Raw genomic sequence first — 20,693 nt, 5'->3', positions numbered from 1 at the left:
TTTACCAATTTCTGAGAGTTCAGTATTTACGTTGTTACAAGAATTGACAGAAATGTTAACATGAAGAATAAATGTATACCTTACACTTAGTATTATTTATAAGAGGGGCTGGTTTTGTTAAATCTGACATTGAATTTGCCCATAGCAGAACCAAATTTCCTTGTTACAAATTAGGAAGCAAACACGAATAAGGAAAAAGCTTCTACCACAAAATGATTATCTTGGCGCCATTCCAGGGTCTTCCTAGTCAGCTCTGCAACAAATTCAGAAGCACAACAGACAAACTATATCAAAATATATTCAACATAAAATTCAACAAAATCTGTCTATCTCATAAAGCAATACCTAAGTATAAAGTATACGTTTATTCTTCGTGATGATATTTCCAATACTACCTTTTGGTACAGTGCCGTGAAATCTACCACCAGCTGAAAACCCACGCCACTGGGTTCCCGACTACAGAAACAGGGAACCGTTCGGTGACAATGACGACATAATCACCCTTCAGTCAAAAGTTCATCTATAAATTCACATAGTTCGTTCATGTTAGGAGGGCACAGACGATAGGGAGCTTGCCGGACAGTAATTTAATCTGTAATCTGAATTTGACACTGAGTGTTATCCGTGCTCCCTAATATGTTGGTAAGGACATTGGGGAACTGATTATGTAATTTAAGGGTTTGCTGGGCTTGTAAGCCATCGAGGTGAGCCACATTAAAAGGAACGACATTATCTTGAACATTACAGACATCCTGAATACAATAATGACTACCTAACAATTATCTTTGATCAGGCCGGAAGGTGAAATAAAAATTGTTTACCCTAATAATGTAAAACACAGCCGGAGCCGAGAAAGAGATTAGTGGACAACCCTCCGACAGCAGTAAAAGTTATGGCTCATGACGACCCATGAACATCTCAATTGAAACGGTGTTCCCCTAACACAGGCGACAATTCCCTGTTAACAGTATGGCTTTGCTTCAAAACTTATTGTAAGGGAGGAAATTTACAAAAGGGAGCAGGGTTACAATACCATTTATAATCAAGAAGAGAAATATTACTGTCTGAGTCTAGCAAGACACACGTCGGTTCATTGCTTAAGGTGGCCCAGACGAAGGGTAAATCTGAGCTAGAAACGGCCCGTACCTTATTGCAGCCCCTGTGTGGGCCAGTGCAATTGCTACCAGTAACCTCTGACCGATGTCAGCCCTTTTTTACCTTGTCTCGCGGTACTGGGTAGTCGCTCACTCAGGTCAGCTGATTGATTGTGGTGGAAGCATGTTCTGCTACCAGATGCAAACCGTTGACCCTTGTTATCAGGTCATGTGCAGAAAAGGGCTCAAACTTGCATTCACAAGTGTCACGATTTTCGTCACTACACCCGATGTTCTCTATACCTGCTGCCACTTTATCTAGCTCAATAAATATGTCCAGTTTGTTAGTGGACAGTATACGTGAACAGTCTTCTGGGTGCGTATCTTCTAGGATATTATTAAACGCTTTCTGTTCAGTAACCCCTAAGGCAAGGAGCTAACATGGCCGCCTGGCCATGTTCAGTATATCGGACGAGTGACTCATCATGGTTTAGTACACTAGTTCTAAGTTGGTGCTGAATGGCCTTATCGCACAGTTTTCAATAACAGTGGTTTAATTGGGGTCCGAATTCACCACCCGTAAATCAAGAACAAGGTTACACAAACGATTTAAATTTACCTGGATTCTAAAGATCTGGAACACGAAAGAGAGGTTCCCTGCAATAATTCAATATTGTATTGTGCTCCACAAACTACTGCATACCGCACAGACGACAATTACTTCACCCAGTTGCCAGCAGTAATACAAGGTTGGTGGTCCAATATCCACCACACAAATGTTAGCTTCACTCAGTTAAGTTACCTTCTGTGGGTGGACGGCCTATTGTTAGCTTATATTGTACTTGTTTTTTTGTCAAATATTACACGGCCAGTACAGTTGTCTCTTCCATGGCAAACAGCACCTTGCTGTAACTTGCAACAAACAGAACAACAAGCATAGTTTCCCAGCAACAAAACAGCCTTTTCCCCTACAACTTTTTATTTTCACCAACACCACACGCTAAAGGAACCATGCTCTGCTACGAATGAAATGCACGGAGCATAGAGCTGGCAGTGGCGAGTTGCTGAGCTTACGAAAGACAAAAATTATTTACCTCGGCATCTTTTTAAGATTAACAAAATGAACTATAGGAGATGACCATAAGGCGGTTAACAGATGCTACAATGAAAAAGATAGTTCCGATGCCCATAGTAAAGAGTAGTCAGAACATTCTGCCAAGATGCTACTCTGCTTTGGAGTGTCTTATGATGTCATCAAAGTCATATTCCAAGTCATCTTTTTTGTTCAGGACCGAGCCACTAAGAAAAGGTTCTGGTACATAGCTTAACTTGGGCCTGAACTACACACTACATAATAATTTAAATTGTCTCTCCCATGTTTCATTTTAAGGGAGAGGGGGCTGGGAGAACTGTGCGTTACAATCGCTGTTCAGTAAACCTCTCTGCTCTTCCTATCCTAGTGACGTGCTGGTCGGCATCTTTTCAGCTGGCGCGTAGTCTCACACATACATAAAATTTTTTTGAATAAGAGAAAAACAGAAAAATAACAGCCAATATTAACCACAGTTGCAAAATACATCTGATCATTAAACAGACGTTAGCGCAAGTCGACTAGTTTGAAAGTAGCCCAGACATTGTTTAGTCCCTTCATTCCGCTTAGATTACGAGTTCTGGGACACACACACACACACACACACACACACACACACACACACACACACACACACACACACAGCAAACTTTAAAGTCACATAGACACAAGGTAATAACAACATAAATAAATTTTAATTCACTTGAGAGGAAATAAGAAGTTTAACTATGACTCTTTAACATATGGGCCTTTAAAAGCACATACTTTAAATATTAAAGTAAAGAAAAGAAAATTTTCGTAATAAAGGCAACACTAAAATCTACATTCGGTTTCTCTTTTGCACGTAGCTTACAACTCTAGCTTGTACTGTTAACAGGAAATGCATAAGCCACACAGACCTCTAAACCACTTATCAAAGATACGTAAGCAGCGTAGCACGCGAGACCAGAAATTGAATTTTGCTCAAGGAACTAGTGATTTCGTGAGTGGCATTCAGCCCTTCAGTTACAAGTAACAAAAAGGGGCACGCCGTTTTCTTGGTATTGTACTGTTTCCTTTCCTCGGGGTTCTGCCGTGAAAATACAAAATAGAAAATCTGATTGGGTTTTGAATTTTGATGGAATAAGTTACGGATCAGGCGGACTTCGTATTATTGATTGAGATAGTGCTGTAATTTGACCGTGCATGGCAGACCGGGTCGGCAACACTACAAAAAGCGACTCTACGGAAATAGCATCAGAAACTAGTTGAAATTTACCTTATAATGTTGTTAGAAACGCAGTACTAATTACAATATAGTCTTCATGGCTGTCCTCCTAGTTCTATTGTAGGACGACCCGTCTTTCACTTTTCTCCGTCTGTTGAAAACTTCTTCAAGTTGTCACTGTCAGGATCAATTTACAAATTCGGCGATAACCATTTCGAATCACTGTTGAAACAACTTCGTTTCGTAATATAATTTTAATTTCCAGCGAAAAGCATAATTAACACAGCGCTGAAAAATACACGTCTTTCGTATGAGGACAAGAGAGAGAGAGAGAGTAATCAATTAGTTGTTAAAAACAAACACCTACGCAAAAGTAACAAAAAATAATCAAAATTATTTATAAAAATCGGTCGTTGGCGCAGCGCTCTTCTGCGTGCGCGATCGTGAATTATATCTTTGTATTGGCGGAGGCGCGGTAGTCACAGTACCATTACAGTATGTCTGCCTTTGGTTGTCCGTAAACAAGTTTCACCCGTGACCTAGGGGCAGCGGCACGGTAGCTCAACGTGTTCGGTCAGAGGGCTACTTAGCGTCTGCAACTAAAAAAAAAACTGAGTAAAGGAATCAATGATCAACTTGAACGGATGTCATTTGAAATCCGCCCAGACCAAAAGCTACGGACAATACCGAACAAAAAGAAGAGAAATTAAAAAAAAAGGATAGCATCTTTGATTCATAACCAAAAGGTCATCGGTCCCGGGTTCGAGACCCTCAACTGCTTAAATTTTGATTAATAATCGGCACTGGCGGCCGAGAATTTCGTGCATAAGAAGTCACTTTCATTCTGCTAACTGTCTTGTCAAAAAGGGCGGAGGCGCAGAAGAATCAGTAATGGTCAACGGCATGAAAATGTAGAAGGCAATGGAAACCACGGCATCAAAGGCACATACTGTGTATCCTCAGGACATGTGGCGTGTAATTGAAAAAGTGTCATCATGATTCCTCCATTGGCAAAAGATTCCGGTATAGTCTCCCATTTTGATCTACGGGATAGGACTGCCAAGGGGGAGGTGACTATGAGAAAAAGATTAAATAATCAACGAAAGTATAACGTTCTACGAGTAGGGGCGTGGAATGTCAGAAGCCTGAATATTGCAGGGAAGGTAGAAAACCTGAAAAGTGAAATGCAAAGGCTCAATCTAGATATAGTAGGAGTCAGTGAAGTGAAATGGAAAGAAGACGAAGATTTCTGGTCAGATGAGTATTGGGTAATATCAACATCAGCAGATAATGGTATAACGGGAGAATACGTTATGAATAGGAAGGTAGGGCATATAGTGTGTTACTGTGAACATTTAAGTAATAGGATTATTCTTATAAGAATCGACAGCAGGCATACATGCCGACATCACAAGCTGAAGATGAAGAGATAGAGAAAGTATATGATGAGATTGAAAGGGTAATACAATACGCAAAGGGAGATGAAAATCTAATAGTCATGGGGAACTGGAATGCAGTTGTAGGGGAAGGAGCAGAAAAAAAAGAGAAAAGGTTACAGGAGAATATGGGCTTGGGACAAGGAATGACAAAGGAGAAAAACTAATTGAGTTCTGTAATAAATTTCAGCTAATAATAGCGAATTCAAAAATGGTTCAAATGGATCTGAGCACTATGGGACTTAACTTTGAGGTCATCAGTCCCCTAGAACTTAGAACTACTTAAATCTAACTAACCTAAGGACAGCACACACATCCATGCCCGAGGCAGGATTCGAACCTGCGACCTTAGCGGTCGCGCGGCTCCAGACTGTAGCGCCTAGAACCGCTCGGCCACTCCGGCCGTCAATAGCGAATTCTCTGTCAAAGAATCACAAGAGGAGGAGGTATACTTGGAAAAGACCGGGTGACACGGGAAGATTGCAGTTAGATTACATCGTGGTCAGACAGATATTCCGATATCAGATTCTGAATTGTAATGCCTACCCAGGAGCACATAAAGACTCAAATCACAATTTGGTAGTGATGAGGAGAAGTCTGCAGTTTAAGAGATTAGTCAGGAAGAATCAGTACGCCAGGAAGTGGGATACAGAAGTACTGAGGAATGATGAGACTCGTTTGAAGTTCTCTAAGGCTGTAGATACAGCAATAAAGAATACTCTAGTAGGCAGTACAGTTGAAGAGGAACGGACATCTCTAAAAAGGGCAGTCATAGAAGCTGGAAAGGAAAACATAGGTTCAAAGAAGGAGACTGCAAATAAACCACGGGTAACAGAAGAAATACTTCAGCTGATCGATGAAAGAAGGAAGTACAAAAATGGTCAGGGAAATTCAGGAATAGAGAAATACAAATCTCTGAATAATAAAATAAGCAGAAAGAGTAAGGAAGCTAAGACGAAATGGCTGCATGAAAAATGTGAAGAAATCGAAAAACAAATAATAGTCGGAAGGACTTACTCAGTCAAAACAATCTTAGGTGAAATTAAAAGCAAGGGTGCAACCGGAACTCCATTTTTAAATGCCGAGAAGAGAGCCTATAGGTGGAAAGAGTACATTGAAAGCTTCTATGAGAGGGATATAAGAAGAAACAGGAGTCGATTCAGAAGAGACAGTGATCTAGTATTAGGATCAGAATTTAAAAGAGCTTTGGAGGACTTATTTCCTTCAGAATTTCTAAAATCATTGGGGGAAGCGGAAGCAAAACAACTGTTGCATGAGTCTGGCAATATACTGTCTGACTTTCGGCAAAATATCATCCATACTATTCTTAAGACTACAAGAGCTGACATTTGCGAGAATTATCGCTGAATCAGCTTAACAGATCATGGATCCAAATTGATGAAAAGAATAATATACAAAGGAATGGATAAGAAAATTGAGGATGTGCTAAATGACGATCAGTTTGGCTTTACGAAAGGTAAAGGTACCAGAGAAGCAATTCTGACGTTGCGGTTGATAATGGAGGCAAGACTAATGAAAAATCAAAACACGTTCATAGGATTTATCGACCTAAGAAAATACTAAGACAATGTAAAACGTTGCAAGATGTTCGAAATTCTGAGAAAAATTGGCGTAAACTATAGGGAGAGACGGGTAATAAACAATATGTATAAGAACCAAGAAGGAATAATAAGAGTGGACGATCAAGAACGAAGCTCTCGGATTAAAAAGGGTGTAGTCTTTCGCCCCTAGTGTTCAATATCTACAACGAAGAAGCAATGATGGGAATAAAATAAAGGTTCAACAGTAGAATTAAAATTCAAGATGAAAGGATATCAATGATACGATTAGCTGATGACTTGGCTATCCTGAGTAAAAGTGAAGAAGAATTACATCATCTACTGAATGGAATGGACAGTCTAATGAATACACAGTATGGATTGAGAGTAAATCTAAGAAAGACGGAAGTAATGAGAAACAGCAGAAATGATAACAGTGAGAAACTTAACATCAGGATTGATGGTCACGAAGTAGATGAAGCTAAGGAATTCTGCTGCCTAGACAGCAAAATAACCAATGACGGACAGAGCAAGGAGGACGTCAAAGCAGACTAGCAATGGCAAAAAGGGCATTCCTGGCGAAGAGAAATTTACTAGTATCAAACATAAGCCTTAATTTGAGGAAGAAATTTCTGAGAATATACGTTTGGAGCACAGCATTGCATGGTAGTAAAACATGGACTGTAGGGAAAAAATGGTTCAAATGGCTCTGAGCACTATGGGACTTAACTGCTGTGGTCATCAGTCCACTAGAAGTTAGAACTACTTAAACCTAACTAACCTAAGGATATCACACACATCCATGCCCGAGGCAGGATTCGAACCTGCGACCGTAGCAGTCGCGCGGTTCCGGACTGAGCGCCTTAACCGCTAGACCACCGCGGCCGGCGGACTGTAGAAAAATCGGAACAGAAGAGAATAGAATTATTTGAGATGTGGTGCTACAGACGAATGTTTAAAATTAGGTGGACTGATACGGTAAGGAATGAGGAGGTTCTCGCAGAATCGGGGATGAAATGAATATGTGGAAAACACTGACGAGGAGATGAGACAGGGTGATAGAACATCTGTTAAGATATCAGGGAATGACTTTCATAGTACTAGAGGGATCTGTAGAGGGCTAAAACTGCAGAAGAGATTGGAATACATCCAACAGGTAACTGAGGACATAGGTTGCGAGTGCCACTCTGAGATGAAAAGGTTTGTACAGGAGAGAAATTTGTGGCGGGCCGCATCAAACCAGTCAGAAGACCGATGACTCATAAAACCATTGGCAGCACAGCATTCACAACAAGGTAGAATGTGTGAGATACATGCCAACTCTTAAGAAGTAACGCGCGACGGTGAGGGCAGAGGGAAGCAATAGTTCTTCAGGTGTCGTTTGCACACCATTTTCCTTGCAGATCAGTCCTTGACTGCGAAGAAATGACAAAATCATGAACCAGCGCATGGTATGGTGCTGCTTGAGGTCTGGGCTCGATTCAGAGGTCAGGTGATCATTTTTAACAAAAAGGAACAGACCCTCTTCACCTCTGGAACGCAAGTCGAACAACGTAAAGTTGCTATGTGGTTCCAAATCCACATTAAATATGACGTCCCTTCGCCACGCACTGGAGGAGAATCGGTGTAGGTTTAGCCGTGACAGAATCGAAAGTCGCTGTAAGCAGAAACTCTGTCAGCAGTAAGCTTTCTTGAATCAGGCATATTATTTTATTAATAAACTAATAGTCGTGTGAGGTCAAAGGCCATTTACTTCGTATCGTGTGTGAACATGAGATGTTGCAAATATTGCTGCTGCACTGGGATCCGAACTCATATCTCCACTTCTGCCACGTTTGACGTCTTTGGGATGGTACAGTTCTCCAACATTTCAAACCCCTAAAGGTTTCCACGGAAGGCGTGTGTCTGAGTTCTAATTCTGGTCGTTCTTGAAAATTTTCATTGTGACGTTTGATTGTGTAGTTTATGTACACCAAACTGCAGGAGACGAATAGTTATTACTTTTAACTTCTCTCCAAGCATTGTGAATAATAACGATTGGTGCCAAATCCCAATGAGATGCTAGCTTTTCATCATATTATTTCGTACTCAAACTTGTCACTGTGTTTAAGTACTGGAACATTTCTGTAAAAGATTTACTTTATTATTTATACAATATACGGATTCTTTGAGAGAAATTTATTTTGTTTTTACCTTGTAGACAAATTTCAATTCTTTTTCTAATACATCTCTGAATTAATACATAATTTACAGATCAGTGCTGAATAATAATGCATTTGCGGTGATAGACTGTTACTCTGGTTCATGGTAGAATATTTTATATACTATGAATGAAAAACACACGACACTTGTATAATATTCTGCAGCATTTCTTTTTTAACTAGTCAGTGTCCTGCCGTTAGGCCACGAGGAGGTACAAAGATAAAGATTTATTTAATGTTTTGGTCGGGTGATATTCACTAGCCATTAAGTAATTGAAAGAAAGAAAGAAATTTAAACAATCAGCTGATTTTATTTGAACCTTAATATCTACCTGATTCGATTGTGAGACATCTTCACAGTATATCTACCAATAATAAAATACTGATCAAGTAATGTAAACGAAAAAATACCAACAAGAAGTTGTGCGACATTAACGAAAGTTGCTAGACGTGTTTCTACATCTGAAAGATATCTATTCAAATTTCACGACCGTTGCGTAAGAGTGGCGCTGGTGGTGCTACTATGAAGATGCAAATCACGTTTGCTTTAAATAACCACAATAACGGTCGTGAGCGTTAGTTACTTTTGAGATTGGACATAGTGAGTTAATGTCAGTCAAGACTGCCTTTAAGGTATCAAAGACGCAGTTATCTGCACCTCACTGAGTTTGAAGGAGGCCACGTAATAGGGCTACGATAAGGTGGGCGTACCTTCTGCGATATTCCATAAAGACTTGGCAGAAATGTGGCCACTGTATGCGATTGCTGGTAGCGGCAGTCACGGGCATGGACGGTTGCAAGAAGACCGAACACCAGGCGGCCACGTGCCACCACCAACAGGGAAGGCTATCGTTTTCAGCGTATTGCTCTGCCGCGTGTACATCAGCAGAAGCAATTTGGGCATCAGTTGGCACCACAGTGACACAACTGTTACAGATCGGTTACTTCATGAAAATCTCCGAGCCAGACGCCCTGAAGCATGTGTTCCACTGACTTCCAACCACCGCCATTTGCGATTTCAGTGGTCTCAAGCGAGAGTTTGTTGGAGGACGTGGTGGAGATCTGCTATGTTTTCTGATGAAATACAGTTCTACCACAGTGCCATGTTTTGGTTAGAAGGTGGCCAGTTGAGGGCCAGCAACCAACGTGTCTACGTGCTGGACACACTGGACCAACACTGGAGTTGTGGTCTGGGGTGCGATTTCGTAAGACAGCAGTGGTTATCATACATACCCTGGTAGCAAATTCTTGCCTCAATCTGGTGATTCGTCCTTTAGTGCTGCCATTCATAAACACCATTTCAAAAGGTGTTTTCCAACTCGATAACGCTCGCCCATAGACTTCTGTTGTAACCAAACATGCTCTACAGAGAGTCGAAATGTTGCCTTTGCCTGCTTGATCACCAGGTCTGTCTCAAGTCGAGCACTTATGGGACATCATCGGTCGACGGCTCCTGTGTCATCAGCAACCAGCATTAACTGCTCCTGTATTGACCAACCAGGTGCAACAGATATGGAACTCCATACCGCAAACTGGCCTCTGACACCGCTACAACACAATGCATGCACGTTTGCCTTGTTGCAGTCAACATTCTGGCGGTTACACCGCTTTTTCATATACTAGCATTTAACATTTGCAAAGGCTTATCTCGCGCTTGCTTTAACCCCATATCACATAAGAAACAGATTGACCGTCATTACGGCGGAACAGGCAACCTTAAAAATAGTTTTCCCGTCGGTCAACAGACGTCGCAGGCGGCGCTACAATGGTAACTGTCCTGTCCATGTCGCGGAATTGGCAACGCTGTATCTTCGGTGACTCGAATGAGGCTGATTTGTGTTCAGTTAGAGCGCTGCGCGCGAATTGCATTCGTCACATATCTGACTGTAGACCATGATCAGCTATGGTTTTTCCCGAGTTTTCAATCGTAGAATGTAGATTAGCTCCTGTACAAACCAAGTTTATTTCTACTGTAGGGATACTTCTCATGCGAAATGAAATAAATGGAAAGTAACACACAAATATTTCTCGTGAGTTACTGTTTAAATGCAGACTGTATTGCAGTCGCATAGGTTTTACACTCGCCTTCCATGCCGTCTATTTCCTCTTTGTTATACAGCGCTTCTGATACGGATTATGGCGGTAAAAAAGATCTCCATGTGCAGGTTAACCCTAGAAAATTTTCAAAATCTTCTCAACATCTTTGAAATATAATCCGTTAATTTACTGACAAATATTGCACTGAGCAGTGGGTTTCGCGTCCTGACATTACCGACATAATTATTTTCCTACGGCACTTTGTTTGCTTTGTCAAAACCAACGGGCAAAATAATCTTATCTCAATATCAAATATTTACATCGTAGCTGTAACTAGAAGTCTGCGCAGACAGGAAAAATGCCGCCGTCCGTATGTGCACTGCATCCACAAGGTCATTATCCACATCTGCCAAGTTGCTTCTCCGCATTCTGAGATATTAACGTTTTGTAAAGCAGATTAACCCACCACTGCTCTAAAAAGAGACTTGTGCCTGGCCTGAATTTTGGTTTGCTGATGTCCACACTCGGTTGTGATGCGAATTAAGGCTTGACATACTTCAGTGACAGTCATTTCAAATTTAACTTCTTTTACTTTGCATGTAACTTATTGTAAATGATATAAGAGTGGCACAAAACGATGAATTTTGGATTGTTGTCGAAAGGGGGTTGCTACGTTGTAATATACAAATGAAAGCGTGTTTTCCGAGCATATTTTGGCGGTGTCAACTTTGAAAAGCCACAGATGGCAAACCATAATTATGTTAAAAATGTACTTTGTACAGTTTAAAGATAACCCGCAAATATTCGCAACAGATGTACGCTTTTATCTGCAACACAGTTATTACTGGGGATATCCGCACTCGCGGAGACCTGTTACTATAAGTAGTGTTGTTTTCGAGTGAAAGCTGTGTGAGGGTTATTAGTGCACAGATAAAAAAAATTAAAATAGGCAGCGTCTATAGTTTGCATGCTATGCTCGTTCTCTTCTATTCTCTTCCCTTCCTTCCAGTATAAACACTTGTTCACATGTATAAACGAATGACAGTGAACATTGGCGAATTATCTATGAATACTCATTTGCAGCAGTGTAAACGAGGTTTTACACTCGTTCACTTCGTTCGCTCTAGTATATACCACGATTTAGTGGGACCGATGACCTAGCAGTTAGATGATGGCTATTATTCATATATTTCACTGTTGTGATTTCAGCTCTAGAGCCATTTTAAAGTACCAAGGGAACGGTCTTGTAAGGTAATGCTTCTTAAATTGTTTACCAAATGTTACCACACTATGCTTTGCATTTTGTTATCCACATCTTATATTGATTTCAGTTTTCACATTGCACACACAAATGCCTCTACAGCCAAAATTACGATAGTGATGTGAATAAATAGTTTTAAAAAGTCCAAATCGCAGCAAAGATTTCATTTAAAAATTATATGATATGATTCTTGTACAGGAAGAGCTGCCACGTTACATCAGAATATAAGATCGACAAAATTTAGATAGGATCGAATGCTTAGGGCTCTTTATTAATTCTTACTCGTAACTAATTTATTGATTTACCTGAATTTAAAATCCACTTCACTTTCTTTATCTTTGAGAGGAAATCTGAACATTTTTAGTTCAGGATTTGTCCGTCTACTCCTTCCAAAGTTGATATACTCGCTGGCCCCCGGCATGACGACTCGACCCACTACCACTGGTATGTCGGAAACAGCTGACCCACAGACGCCAAATAGTGGAAAGCTGCACGCGTTCGGCCAATGTTGCCACATATTTCACAGAACGCAGTGCCATCTAGTGGTTGATTCCACAAGTAAGGGTATGACGCTGTTGCCGCCTGGTGGCCGTTCCCTGACAAGGGTTGCCTGCTATGCCATGCGATCGGGCAATGGGCTTTAACCTCTGATTTTACTGCGAGGTAAATCACTTAAATATGTCACCTATTGAAATTTATTTCCGAAATTTCATTACTCTACATTAATTATTTTCTGATGTCGCAGTTTTTTCCATCAGTGTATAAAATACAAATATCACAGTAGGTACATAAGCGTAATCTGTTCATGGATACTTACAAGGCAAAAACAGATCATATGAATGCATAAATCATATTCTATTCTGAATTATAGAAAATAAAGAGTCATAATATGTACAAGAAAAGAATACAACATGTCCCACAAAAGTGTGTGTGCTCATTGCAGCACAGTTAACGTAATTACGTACAAAAAGACAAGAAACCAAAGAAGTAATACAGTGCAGTGTAATCTCTGTAATGTAAGCCAAAGACCATACCAGAACACATTCTACTGGCATATATCAAAGCTCATTTTCAGAACGAATGACAGTTGGTGGGAGCTAGACAGAAAGTATTTGGAAGGTACCTTATTCGACATAAAATGAAAAGAAAGGTGAAAGTGATGCACTAGCATAGAGCGTGTTAGAGTAGTGTGCCTAGTCCATTACGGATCAAATAGAAATAGTTAATGATTGTGATGCATTTTTCCGATAAATATTTATCCTAGTACCTTATAGTGGCCTAACACCCGAAAACCGGTTACTTGGATAATAGTTATTGTTAAATATTACGTAACTGGTGTCCATCTTTTATTCATAATAAGCTAGTTAACCAAAAGCAGTATGATTTGCCGCATTCTTCTGACTTATTAAACATTTAATAAATGTGGATATCGAAGAACCTTGGTCTGTTTGTGGCACTCGTAAGAAATCCTCTTCCTGTCCATCTTCTCCGCCTCAATGAGCGTGCTGCTTGCACTGCAGACACCTAGACGAGGACCTGCTGGTGGGAGTTGGCTCGTGCTTGAGACAGTTTCTGTTCTCTGTTCCAGGCCTCAAGTGTCCGGCAGGCGACTTATGCGCTGCTCACTATGTATGCTGCTACGATCAACTCTGCTGTCCGCTGTCAGAGAGGTTTGTACCGCAGCCAGCTGACTCACCCACGTTGAAACTACCTCTTTAATTTTTTTTATTAAGCACTGACCTACAGAATTTTCTGCGACACAGGCAACCCAAACTTAACCTATTCATTTATTAACCAAAATATACAAGCCCAATGCGATCTGACTGCTGTACATTAACTACATGACTTCCAGTCATTAACACAAAAGAATGGCACTTAACTGTGAGGAATCCTAATAATAACACAAATCCAAAAAATATAAAATTAAAGAAATATGAAACTACATCCAATTCTCTTAATTCCCTAAGCTCATTTCAGTCACAAATCCCAACAGTGCATACCCCATTATTTTTCATAAATCACTTGTTGTTGTTGTTGTGGTCTTCAGTCCTGAGACTGGTTTGATGCAGCTCTCCATGCTAATATATCTTGTGCAAGCTTCTTCATCTCCCAGTACCTACTGCAACCTACATCCTTCTGAATTGCTTAGTGTATTCATCTTTTGGTCTCCCTCTACGATTTTTACCCTCCACGCTGCCCTCCAACGCTAAATTTGTGATTCCTTGATGCCGCTGGACATGTCCTACCAACGGGTCCCTTCCCCTTGTCAAGTTGTGCCACAAATTTCTCTGCTTTTGTTGATGCTCATCTTATATCCACCTTTCAAGACACTGTCCATACCGTTCAGCTGCTCTCCTAGGTCAGTTCCTGTCTCAGAGAATTACAATGTCATCGGCGAACCTCAACGTTTTTATTTCATCTAACTGGATTTTAATAACTACTCGAAATTTTTCTTTTGTTTCCTTTACTGCTTGTTCAATATACATATTGAATAACTGCTTCCCTTTCATGCCTCTAGACTCTTGCAACTGCCATCTGGTTTCTGTACAAATTGTAAATAGCCTTTCGTTCCCTTTATTTTAGACCTACCACCTTTAGAATTTGAAAGAGAGTATTCCAGTCTACATTGTCAAAAGGTTTCTCTAAGTCTACAAATGCTAGAAACGTAGGTTTACCTTTCCTTAATCTATCTTCTAAGATAATTCGTAAGGTCAGTATTGCCTCACGTGTTCCAAAATTTCTACAGAATCCAAACTGATCTTCCCCGAGGTCGGCTTCTATCAGTTTTTCCCTTCATCTGTAAATAATTCGTGTTAGTATTTTGGAGCCGCGACTTATTAAACTGATAGTTCCGTAATTTTCACTTAACTCACAGAAATTCTTCATAACACAAACTACAGCAAGTAGCAACTATTGCCAGTTAAATGAAAAGATTGTAACTACTATAGACTAACTACTAGGAGGCATACAGGTACCAAAAGAAAGGATTCTGTTGAAGAGCAAACAATGTATTTAGAAAATTTTACCTTATTCCTGTGACATCCAGTTCCAAAGATTATACAGTTGTCAATAATTCCACTGGCCAAACATTATCAACCAGACGTCCATCATCATACATTTCCTTGCATATCTTCTTATAAACACATCATTTCCTTTCACTTAACAATGCTTGTCCTACCAACACAGTGTCTCCACTAAGGATACCATGCCCATACACTTCCCTATCCACTTTCTAACTGCTACTAGTCCGTCCAACCACAGAATCTCTTGCCGAGGGCGGAGAGTGCTGTCAGCGATATTAACACAGTCTATAGCGCTGCCAACATATACACAGGTTACTTACATCTTCATGTGCGCCTAGGAATTTTTTCAACATTCTTACACATGATAGTGCATACGTACGGATAGTACACAAACTTTGGTATTAGAATCTTATTTTTTAAGTCAGTATTGTTTTCATATTTAAAATAACGTAGATATCATTCATTTTTACTTTATTTTATTTGTAAGTGAAACTCGCCACTACCTAGTATCTGTGTTGCTTAGAAACTGACAAATCTTATAGACAGCAACAGTTTGGTCAGTGTGCGATCTGATGTGTATTAGCAGTTGAGAGTGATGTACAAATACATTACGCATGCTGATGGTCTTGCGCTGCTACAGATAGTTTGGCAATACGTCACTCCTGGCCTCCATATTGAATGAAGTATTGTACTGACAGTTGCTACTTTTGTTGGGGAGTCACATTAAGTTCTCCATAAAAAAATAAAAATAATAATAACAATAATAATCGCCAAATTAATTAATGCAATACGTGAACATGTAACACCTCCGTTTTTATCCTAACCTGATCTGATCGAATAGCACTCAAATATTTATTATTAACATGACCGTGAACCTAATGGGGCTGGTAACTGGAATTGACTGCTACAGAAGCTGTTACTTTCCAGTTTATCCTGTTCAATACTATAATACTGAATTTCTGGTAATAAGGAACACCAAGACAGTTTTACTAATTACGAACTTATATTCTTCTCAAAACACAAAAAGGAGACAGCCACTACCTTTGTCATACATATCTAATTATGGCCAATCTCAGCACAGGCTTTCTTCATTTTCCATTATCGCCACACGCTAATCCATCACTGAATCCAACACTGCAATCCAAGATTAGGCCGGCGCAGTAGACGCGAAACCAAATATTGGTACTAGTAACGTCACTGATCACTTTCATAATGATACTTCTTCACTTTCCCGGTGTTAATCTATTACTTAGGGGTCTAACCATCGCGATGGTGACACCCTTCTCGGTTAAAGACCCTGTATTCCAACAATGGCCTCCACACACACACCATTCCTGTCAACCACACTGTCGCATCTTGACACATGCTCTCTCAACACGTCATAATCGATTGTTCGCCCTATCGACCTGTGCCGAGTGCAAAGTTATAGTAAGGGCCTACGGACCCCTTACATCCCCACCCTAGAAGACTTCTTTGTAGCCTCTGGCGTAAAAGAATCAGCAAGAAAATTAGATATTATTTCACCCGAACAAAACACACAGTGTAAATAATTAATGAAATTACAATTTACCAAATAATCCCTCGATTCTGGTAGTGGACTGCCTCCATAGTAATATTCTACAAAAGGTTATTACATCTCACAAACATGACATTGTCCAAATCACAATTTTCCATCAAGCAGCAATAATCCTCTACAGTCCATATTGAATGTAACACACAACATACAATCAAAATTATTATGTGAACACATGACATATGAGTTATTATATTACATTTTAGTTGTTATAGGTTTTACACCCATTCTCAAGTAATTGTCGATATGACATATGAAGCTCTATTTATAATACATCAGAAAATACAATGCAAATAAACATTCCCTTTTTTCAAATGTCTAATTAACAACTAAGTGTTCCAAACATGTCTTACTCAACTACATCATGGAGCTTGAACTCCCCAATTCAGGCATTCGCCATGATCGAATTCCACTTCCTCATCTGGGTTATCCCTGTTCTTGTCTGAGTAGTACCTTTTTATGTTTTCCACATGTTCCTTAACATGCACCCTCTTTGTCAGTGCATATTCCAACTCCACCTTGTTAGGATGTCCAATTTTTATAATCCTGTATGGTCCCTTATAAATGTGGTTGAATCTGTGTATTTCAGAGTTTATTTTCTTTGATTTTGCGTGAACCTTTACTAGTACTAAGTCTCCCACTCAGTAAGTTATCGGTTTCACTAGCTTGTCATGTCTTTCCTGTCTTTTCCTAGTCTTCTGATTCACACTTAATTCCACTAGTTCCAATTTCCTTTCCCAGGTCAATGAACTTCCTGGTGGGTAGACTAGCAACTCGCAAAAAATACTGTTGGGTTTGTGATTGAGCAATACTTCACATGGTGCAAACCCTGTAGATTCGTGCAGGAGGTGATTCCTGACCCGCTCAAATTCTTCCAAATATTCTTTCCATGAACCATGCTTCCTATAGCAGTATGTTCGGCATAAACGATTCAATTCTTTCATTGTTCGTTCTGCAGGGTTAGAAGCTGGCCTATACCTAGAAATGGCAATTTGCTTAGCATCTCTGTCCACTCCATTGACCTAAATGGTGACCCATTATCACTCAAGATTCACCTTCTGAAAATAGTCTTTCTCAAACTGGTTAATCAGTTTGAATCAGTTCTTCTATGTCTCAGGCTTGTCCCGCTGCATCTCGATGATCTTGTTCACCTTCCATGCATCTAAAACTATCCTCACCTTTCCATCCTTCTTATCAACAACAAATAGGGGGTTGTTATATTGACTGTTGGCTCTTTCTACAATACCAAGGTCCATCATCATCTGTATCTCCTCATCTACCGCTCTTCTTTTCACCTGGAGAATGGAATACTGTTTTATATTGAACGGTTTATGGTTCTTTAGCTTACACTCCACCCCTTTCATGATACCTGGCCGTTGAGAAAATACCTTACGACGCCTGTATAACACTGTGGCTAAATTCCTCTTACTCTCCTCATCTAGGTGTGCCATTTCCTCCAACTTTTTACTGATCTTATCCTCTTCATGTCGACCCTCTCGTGTTAATCCCTCAAAGTACACCAACACTTCTTCTTCTAGTTCCTCTTCCCTGTATACTACTGTGGGTTCCTCTTCGTAACACAAACTTATCCTTTTAAATTCTTCCTCTTCTTTTATTGCTCTACCCTCAGCAAACTTTAACCTCTTCTCTTCTCTCTTTCTTCCTTTGACCTTGATAGTACCTTCATCAAAACTCACTATCGCTTCAACGTAATTCAACCAATCTATTCCTAAAATAATTGACATGTTCAGCCCAGCCACCACCAAAAATGTTGCTTTGTATTCTTCTCCCTCTATCTCGAAGGTAATCAACACTTGTTCTTTAATAGGTTTACTCCTTGCACCCAAAGCATTCACAATTCTCACTCCACTCACCGGGAAACTAGGTAGGCTAATGTTTGCTTTCAGTACCTGTTCATATAGCCTCTTAGATATTACACATGCTTCACTTCCTGTGTCAACTAATGCCTCAATATTCAGTCCACATAGCTTGATCCCTATCATGGGTAGTATGGGTTCTTTGGGAATCCTACTTCTTTCCTCCAGTAGATCTCCTCTTAGATCTCCACCATTGTCATGTCTTAGTACGATTATTCTGGTCCTTGTAGCTCTCACTCCTGACCAGACCTCATCTGGAGTATCATTCAGTTTTCCGGTCTCTCCGCCTCTTCTATATGCACTGTGTCATTCATTTGCCTATCCCTTCCTCTCTGATGATCTCTTGGTTCTTCACTCCTTCTCCAATCATTTCTCCATTGCTGTTCACCACCATGGTTCCTATACCTATGGCCACCACCTCTTCCTCTATAATTAGACGAATTATTAAAATGATTCCTTTGGTCACTACTTCCCTCTCGGCTTTGATCCTTAGCTTGGTTGTGTTCCTGTGATCGAACAGATTCCAACTGTTCCAGTATCTCCATCAAGGCCTCCCTATCTTTAATTAGGCTCCCGGATACAGTTTCTGGCATTCTCCGGCTCAATCTTCTTTTTATCGCTGATATCATTGTGTCGTCACTCAGGGGTTGTTCCAAGGTCTTGTTTAATTCTCACAAATGTTTGGCAAACTCTCTCAACGTTCCTCTCCATGTATTAAGTGACTTGTGGTGCAGTTGGTCCTCAAGTGCTGCACACTGATGACTTTTGGGCCAGTATTTCTTCTAGAATTCCCCTTCAAACTGATCGTAATTAGTAATCCCTTCCTTCTTCCTGCTTCCCCAAGTGAAGGCCTCACCTTCCATCCTATCTATTGCAAACTGAATCATGTCTGCGTCTTTGAAATGGCTGGGAAAACTCCTTTTAGCCATTTCATAAATATCATTGGGTGCAACACTCCTTTTGGGTTAAACTTCTGGCCTGTATTGTTTTGGACATATCTACCATCACCGCTCATCAAGGTAATGACTCTACCTTCCCCAATAGTTAAAGTTGCATTTCTAATTCGTTTATCAATTTCTTCTGTCATGCTCTCCAATTGTTGCACACCATGTTGTAATTGCCTGACCTCCATTGCATTTTTCAGATTGACAGCCAGTTGGTTTTGCCTATTCCTATCCCCTTAACCACATCATTGCATTGTTTCTGCATCTGCATTACCTCGGCAATTTGATGATTGCAATTTGTTTCCACTTTGGTGATCCTTTCTTCCAATTCAGCTTTAGTTTCTTTAATATCATCTTCTTTCTTTTTTGTTAACTTTCCTTCCATCTTCTCCACATCTCCCTGGACTTGGTCTATGCTCTTCTGTGGCTTACTCTCTCTCTTGTTAATGTCTATCTTCAGTCGTTCTTGTAACTCCTGCATTTCCTTCTTCAGATTATATTCTATCTTCATTTGCGATGTTTTGATCTCTTGTGCTAGAGTTTCCTTAAATGATTCTTCTATGCTTTCTTTGGTTTCTTGTAAATCTTCCTTTAATGATTTGAGGAAAATTTCTTCCCTTTCTTTTGTTGCCTTGGTTTCCTTTAACAAGTCTGCTAACATCGACCATATATCCTCACCCTCTGAAACTGGCTTATCTCTCGTCATATGTCCCGGTGTCCTTGGGTAACTAGTTCAATGTGCTGATGGGCTTTCTAATGACAGTCCATAATCACTGATTCTCGAATCATCTGTGTCTTCCTGTCCTATCCTTTTCATTTCACCTACTGCCTCACAAACCTCCTTATCTTGGTAGACATGTTTGGTTTATTTTTATTGCACAGACAAGTAATGTAAAAGAACCTCTTGTAACCCAAAACACTACTAATTACCGCTAAATCAATCAAACAGTAACTGCAGTATCTTCAGTTAATCCCAAAACTGATAAAATACCTATGAGTACTGAACATAACGACTCTCAAAACCTAATAAATTCAAATGTTTTCACATACACAGTTTATGTAAAATGGTTTAAATAAGACAAATCACACCATTCATTAAATCTATAAACGTAAAATCTCAGAAAACAATGAGCATATGAGTATAATCACCGTTTAGACAACGCAGCATGCATAAATAGGCATGCTATATTTCAGAGTATGTTTCGTAAAATTCTCTGAAATTACTGTAATTGGGCACTTGTCCTAACGCAAAACACAGTTTGAAACTGTTTATTTATTCTGGCTGTATGCATGGAAGAAGCCTGGAGATACTGACAGGTTTCAGATAGATTATACAATGGTAAGACAGAGATTTAGGAACCAGGTTTTAAATTGTAAGACATTTCCAGGGG

The 20,693-nt window shown here is 40.0% G+C and overlaps 1 protein-coding gene across 1 annotated transcript in view; it reads left to right on the top strand.

Annotated features, from left to right (window-relative positions):
- The window catches only part of LOC126273412 (uncharacterized), a 125,071-nt gene that overhangs the window by 50,065 nt on the left and 54,313 nt on the right, over positions 1-20,693 (top strand). Inside the window, exon 2 of the mRNA XM_049976963.1 lies at positions 13,474-13,555. Within this exon, the coding sequence (XP_049832920.1) occupies positions 13,474-13,555 (82 nt within the window). The remainder of the gene's footprint in view (positions 1-13,473; positions 13,556-20,693) is intronic.

This window comes from Schistocerca gregaria, chromosome 5, assembly GCF_023897955.1.
Source record: "Schistocerca gregaria isolate iqSchGreg1 chromosome 5, iqSchGreg1.2, whole genome shotgun sequence".
NCBI lineage: Eukaryota > Metazoa > Arthropoda > Insecta > Orthoptera > Acrididae > Schistocerca > Schistocerca gregaria.
Note: the sequence above shows the minus strand (reverse complement) of the source record. Positions and strands in the feature narration are given on the sequence as shown.